Source organism: Pteropus vampyrus, unplaced genomic scaffold, assembly GCF_000151845.1.
Source record: "Pteropus vampyrus isolate Shadow unplaced genomic scaffold, Pvam_2.0 Scaffold215, whole genome shotgun sequence".
In the NCBI taxonomy this organism is placed as follows: domain Eukaryota; kingdom Metazoa; phylum Chordata; class Mammalia; order Chiroptera; family Pteropodidae; genus Pteropus; species Pteropus vampyrus.
Genome location: NW_011888996.1, coordinates 1,286,498 through 1,293,553, shown reverse-complemented (window position 1 = coordinate 1,293,553; position 7,056 = coordinate 1,286,498). Strand labels below are relative to the sequence as shown.

Here is a 7,056-nt window from a genome sequence, read left to right as displayed (position 1 = left end):
GGAAGAGAAAGTGACTGCTCACTCGTGTTAAAGCCGGGGCTGGATCGCCTTCCTCCCAGGGCCAAGTAATCAAACAGCTTTCCTTATAAGCCAGGCTCATTTAGGCACAGAAACTCAATTAAAACAAGGGTGGAGTGGAGAGAGAGACAAAGATGAAGATGATAAAAGCACACACGGGGGGAATCTGTTCACATCCGCCTGGCCCCCTTACTCCCACAGAGCTGAGGTAACAGAACGTGACTTTCTAAACAGAGAAGAAGCCAATTTTTTCACACTGCTGCCCTCTCCCTGGTGGGCCCCATTCCCTAGCTGGACACAGTCCTATCTGTGCTGGACACAGCACACTGAAGCATAAAAGATTTAAAAGCTCAGATCTCTGGCACAACTATAGGAGACCCCACTGTAAGTCTGTATTTAGTTACATCAGTTAGTAATTAAATACAAACTTTTTGAGGTTGTGACATTTACAGAAAAGTGCCCTCTTCAGGAAGAAAAGATGTGGAACTGTGGGAAAGAAGCCTCCGGAGGTCCTGTTTGACCTTTCCCCTCCCCTCTCTAAAGTCTTCAAAAGCGAATTTCGTATGTCACTTCTTGGGACACTCCTACTCTGTCTCTCACATCTCCACACCTGGCTAAAGCCTGAAATTAATCCAAAGTTGGTGAAAAGAAAGCTGTAAATCAGCTACTAGTTATTAAAGAAAGTCAGAAATTTAAATGTTTCCTGTTTTGATAGATTGAAAAAGACAAAATGAGGGCAACAGGGAGGCAGGGGAGAGATGGGGCAGAAGAGGGAGGTGGTGGCCCCTGCAGGGCAAACACTCAAGAGACAGACCAGAGACTCTGGCCTCCTGTGTCATCTTCACTGCGTGATAAACGTGCAGAGGCAGCTCTGGTTCACGAACCCAGGAGACCCACTGTGTGTGGTTTACGGAGAGGGATCTATTATTTTTCAGCATGGCCCACTAGTTCTCAAGATTGATTAATTTTGATATCACTTTACTGGAAGATCTCAATTCTCAATAAAACACACTAAAGTAGCCAAATGATCTCACCTTTGAATTTTATTTTATCACTTTTCAACAAGATATAACTTTCTGTAGCAGCATTTTCTGCCACTGTGACCCAGTTTATCTTTGCCATTTCTCCTTACTTGGTATTATTTTTTTTGGCTGCCTGATTAGAAAGAAACTTTGCTGTAATACTACCTCTGATCCGCATCTCCTTTTCCTCAACAGGTAGTAAAGAGATAGTTCTGTAAAAAGCATATCCACTCCACAGTAGAATAAAACCTTGCCAAGGACTTTTAAATATTAAGAGAAAAATGTGAGTGGAAAGAACAGAGCTCAGATGCAGGAAAATCACTGCCTCCTTGGTCGAGACAATAAGACAAGAAGAAAGGCTCCATCTTCCTCCCTTCTAGGTAGGACTCCACGATCATGCCTTCTTCACATGGCCTTTATTCAGTATGTTAGAAACCTGGTAGACGTGTAAATTCTTTCTCCTGCCAGATCGCTAAACAGCAGAAATCTAATCCATCTTATCATCCTTTAAGCTGAAATCACTTTATGTAGGAAAATCAGCTTAAGTGACAGAATTTCTGAGAAACGAATGACAATGGCTCTTTGTCTTTAGGCAAAGGGGGACTTGTCTAAATCCAACTTGAATAAAACCCTCAAAACCTGGAATGGGCGCTGGACGCACACCCGCACACATGCGTGCACACACGCACACGTGCGCGCACACACATTTGAAAGGAATGACACTGCAATGCTAACAGCAATTATCTCTAAATGACTGACTTCTTTGGGTGAGCTTTAGTTTCTTCTTTTCTGAATTGTTTATCAATGTACATGTATTACTCTTTCATTGGAAAAGTTATTTTGTTTAAAGATCTGTCGAAAGTAGTAATTTTTTTCCCTACTATGAATTTTCATCAAATTTCTATATACTGTCACACTCAATTCGGAACCTAGATTGCGTCTTGAATTTAAGCTACCCAACCAAGGCCCTGAATTTTGTGTACAGATCTGCTGAACGTCCCTGGAACTTTGGTTGCTTAATGGCATGGTAAAATGTTGATGGTGTTTTACGCAGAAGAACCACTTACCTGACATACTGAAGATGGTCTCATATTTCATATGGGGGGGGGTGTAAATTAGATAACCCATGGTCTCTTTCATCACTTAAATAATAGTAAATTCAGATATAGCATTTGTATCCGTAAAAAGACAATAAATTGTGACCATGGGGCAATGTGTTAGTTCTCTTTGGGACAATAAAATTATACCTTGGTATATAGCAAGCAGCTGTTTTGCAGGATTTTTTGATGTGAAAGTGACATGAAATGTGGATAAGTCCATCATAAGATGATGTCCCAAACTCATCATCAAATTCAGAAGAATCTGAACAATCCATTTTCTAATTTATTTCATAAAAATCTTTTGATTTCCTATTTCTTAAAAATATTAGTTTCTAAACCTTCTTTCTACAATTTGCCAATTAACTATTCTAAACTTAAATCAGAAAAAGTAATGTTAAAAATGGAAGACATATAAAAACATCAGCAAGACTTCATAGGACAATTGTACTGAAAGGCACTTAATACAGGGTCAAGAAATAACCAAAGAAACTTAAGAGGTGTAAGTGTTTCTTAAACTTCCATAGTTAACAGAGTACTCACCCGAACACCCAGCACTGGGTTCCCACGCGTTTGCACTGCGTGTCGGTGAGGTAAGCATAGTACTGCCTGAAAGGACAAAGGCGGAACTCACTGAGCAGCTGGGAGACCGACAAGTCAACATGGAATTAAACTGCTGTCACCGAGTTGAGTATAAGAAATGTCCTGTCTTGCTCCACGTACTCGAGCTGCCTGGTCTAGGTCTAGTCCTGGGCCAGGAAGCCAGGGCCTGCTGTAACATTCCTGTGAGGGGTTAGGCATTTGGCCTGAGCTGGAGAGAGCGGAGCATGGTTTAAACAGCCAGATTATCAACATAGGTACTCTTAATTCAGGAACAGACCCCCAAAGCCTTGAGTCAAAGCAACCTCAGGTGGGTGCTTCAGTCTCCCTCTGTGGACGTGAATCCCAAGGGTCATTGGCACTGTCATTAACTGTCTCCTCTGGCTCTCTATAGTAAAAAGGTTGCTAATTGTAATCAGGCAAGAAATACACACATTTTTGGCTCTCAGAAACTGGAATGGGACCGACCCTGTCTGCATCTCACTGTCACTGAATATCAATGACTTTGGATGTTACTGACGAGATTAGAAAAAAGAGGCAATGATGTGTAGTTGAAAAGCTTAGAGCAGCACCCATCTGACAAAAATATAATACAAGCAATTTAAAATTTTCCAGTTGCCATGTTAAAAAAGTAAAAAGGAACAGATGAATCATTTTCATAATATATGTTATTTAATCCAATATACTGAAAACATTATAAAGAAGTATTTTATACTGTTATTGTACTAAGTCTTTTAAATCCGATGTAATTTTACATTATCGCACTTTTCAGCATGGACTGGCCACATTTCCAGCACTCACGGCCACATGTGGTGAGTGGCTGCCATATAGGACAGTGCAGGCTTAGTCTCATGATCGCACCGAAACTCAACCCTTCAAAAGCAGCATCTGAACCAGGAGTGCATCATCTTTTTGGGGTTAAAGACTCCACTGAGGATTTGATGCAAACTATGGTAAAGGCATATAAAACATGCAGACAAAACTTTGCATTAAATTTCAGGATATTCACGGATATCTAAAGCTCATCCATGAACTATCACCTCCTCACCCCAAAGACCCCAGTGAAGAATTCTGGCTATAAAGAATTGAAGTGTTCCTCTAATTTCATTTTCATTGGCTAATTTGCTTTTACCAGTTCAGCTACTTTACCCTCGAATGTATCCATCCCCTTATATTATCAGATTAAAAGAATGTTTGCTGAAACTTTTTCTCAAAGCAGATTCGTGTAAAAGTCTAACCAAAAGGGAAGGAAATGGAGACGTGTTGTGTATGATTTATCCTGAAGCCTATAATCTTTCTCTTCATTTAGGAGCTGCCGTTTGCTTACTGGAATGGCTGTGATAAACCCATTAGAGCACTTCCATCTTTCCAATTAGCTTATTAAAGCATCTTCTTAGATAGGAACTGCCTCAAGTAGTGTTAAAAACACAGAAAAGTGACTAATTTTTAAATAAAAAAAAAAAATTGTGAAAATCCATAGCATTTGGCAAATATTTCGAGGAGCTCTCAAAAAGTCAAAACACTGGATTCTGAGTCTCAGTTTTTGTTTTAAAATGTTTAAAAATACTGAAATTTCATGATAAATCAATGTGATTTGCTATTCTGTTTTATGAGATTTCTTTTCCCACTGACTTTCTTGATTGCTCCTAATTTTATAAAGAAACTGCTGCTAATCTTTCCTGAAAATAATTGTGTCTCAAATATAATTAAATTTTAACTAAAGGAGAGAGGCTCCAACTCACCAAGAAAAAACAGCATTTATGGGATAATGACTTCAATAAACCACTGGTCTATAAAAGAGTCGAAGGGCTGCCGGCTTACTGACCATTACTTTCCTGTTTGGTTCAAAATAAAAAGAAATGGAATTTTGGTCCCAACTCCACAAGACTCGGCTGTGTCTTCTTTGGTTTGTTCAATCCAGTATTTGGGGGTAGATATATAGAGAGTATATATATAGATAGCTACCTCTCTATATGTATCCTCAGATATGCAGGCTAGAAATGAGGGGTATGTTTGACCCAGGAAAACACCTACTCTCCTTGGCAAGTGAGGCCTCTACTTGTGTAGTTTGCAAGCACATTAAAAATGATAAGTTACCCTACAGTTTCTGAAAAGCTAACTCTTTTAACTGCTTAGTTTGTATTTATACCAACTGTGCAGAGATCTTTGGGTGCTTCTACTGGTCAATGCCAGTATTCCGTATTTAGTTTAAAACCCCAAATGCCATTTCTAAACTGAAAAAAATGAAACGAATAAAAATGTTTTGCTTTTAAGTTTGCTGGGATCAGTCTATGTGAGGGACTGACTCCAAACAATGCCTTATCTCAAGGACCCTACGCGAATCCAGGGAAACAATGGTGTGAACATCCAAGCTTACTACCTCGGTTGTCCTGGAGGACTACAGGAAGGACATTTTAAAAAGGAAATTAACTGGCTCTTAAAAAGCTAATAGTCTCATTCTGTAAATAACATCATTTATGACTTCAGATTCACTAAGAAAACATTTTTATTTTTTAATAATCTCGTTTAAAAAAACCTCCGCATCACTGGCTACTCATTTGTTTTTTTTAGTAGGAAGTTACAGGAAAAAAAAAACAACAGCGGTGAAGACTATTAAAGGGGTTTGAAAATAATGGTGTGGTATTTATTACTCACTCCATGTTACTGAGGTCTAAGAGCAAAACATTCTCTTTATATTATGGATGTATAATTCTTTAATATGATACTTTCATGAAAAATATGTTAGTTTATGTGACTTCCCTTATGCTAAACAGGAGAATACAAAGCAGGTTAACGTGCTCAAATGACAGTCGGACTTATATAGAATTACCTCACTGTGGGAGCCGTGATGCCACCAATAAAGAGAATTCTACACCAACTTAATGGATGACTGGCTTGGAACACAAAGATATGTTTCAAGAAGAAGGTATTCAACTCAGTCAGCTGAAAAAGAAAGAGACATTAGTTAACCTGATACTTCGTGCTAAGTCCCCTTAAATCGACATTCTACAACTAAAAAAAATTGGTATGTTTTCAGAAAATACATGGGGTCTTCAAGGGCTGCTGTTTAAACTTGGTAACAGCCAGGACAATATGGGTGCCAACCAACCAGGGGTCCTGGAAAAGGTGCTGGTGTGGCTCGTGGGGGCACCTGAGGTTTGTCATGTTTCCTGGTTCACATGATTGTCATCTGCTGGGGTAGTTGGGAGAAACATGCTTTGAAAACAGCAGAAATCATGAAAACAGGGATGGGCCCTGGAATACCTATGCAGCCTACAGAAATTAGGCTGTGTCTAAAAGTCCCACTGTAAGAAAGTCAATCTTTAATAACCAGAGAAAGCTTGAGACACGTCGCTGAGAGACGACTATGGACTCGTTTAGCACGTGCCTGGGACTGAGCAAAGCCTCGACCAAAGGCAGGTCTTAAAAGTGGGTGTGAAGGGCTGGTCCACGTCTCACCCAGGTGCAGTTCATCACATTTGAGTCCCTAGCAGCACAAAACAGACTTTGGCAGGTACATGCTCGATGCCCAGGGCCTGGATCCGACATTTCCCCTCCAGATTAAGCAAGGGGCAGAGACTAGGAAAGGTCACTGCTCTGGGAACATATCATATGGACCAGCCTGTTCGTTTCAGTGACATAAAACAACATGTCTTTTCCCAAAGCGCTGACTTCAAGGATAAAGAATAAAAAATGGTCCACTAATTAGCACCACATATGGAAAGCTGATCACAGTACCACACTCATACCCAGGAAAGGGGTGCTCTGGGGAATGCTGCTGTTCTATGAGCACACTGCTCTCTCTTCTGAACAAACCCAAATTCTTCCTCAGTTCCTGTAATAGAAGAAAACCTACACCTTCCCTGACACTGCCCTGATAAGGTACAACTTAATCCCAACCCATTTACACTCCTATCTTTATACATATTGACTTCCCCAAACTATAGTGACTACTCACATATGCTTCTGTAGTCATAAACTACATTTATTGAGATGGGCATTATTATTCTCCATGTGTAGACAAGGACTGTCTGTCTTAAAAGTGACACATGCTGATTTTTCCCCTTATGTTGGAAGTATCTTGTGTAAATATGTTCAAAATATAATTTCTGATGATTCTGAAAGACCTTTCTGGTAAAAGCTGTTTCCCTCAGCTAGTCTTCCAAAGCTGTGAAACAATTAACCTGGGGATTAGAGGATCAATAAAAAAAGGCTGACTCTAGAAAACAGAGATGTTTGTCAATCCTTTTCCAAGACCTTTGGCTATCTGAATGACCTTAATCAAGTCATGGTCTGCTTGCAACAAGAGCTTCTCTCCA

The 7,056-nt window shown here is 39.8% G+C and overlaps 1 protein-coding gene across 3 annotated transcripts in view; it reads right to left on the bottom strand.

Moving 5' to 3' along the window:
- The window catches only part of PTDSS1 (phosphatidylserine synthase 1), a 61,841-nt gene that overhangs the window by 16,338 nt on the left and 38,447 nt on the right, over positions 1-7,056 (bottom strand). For all 3 annotated transcript variants that reach the window (XM_011372895.2, XM_011372894.2, XM_011372897.2), the window contains 2 exons: positions 5,568-5,680; positions 2,681-2,746 (listed from right to left, as the gene is read on the bottom strand). In XM_011372895.2, the coding sequence (XP_011371197.1) occupies positions 2,681-2,746; positions 5,568-5,680 (179 nt within the window). The remainder of the gene's footprint in view (positions 1-2,680; positions 2,747-5,567; positions 5,681-7,056) is intronic.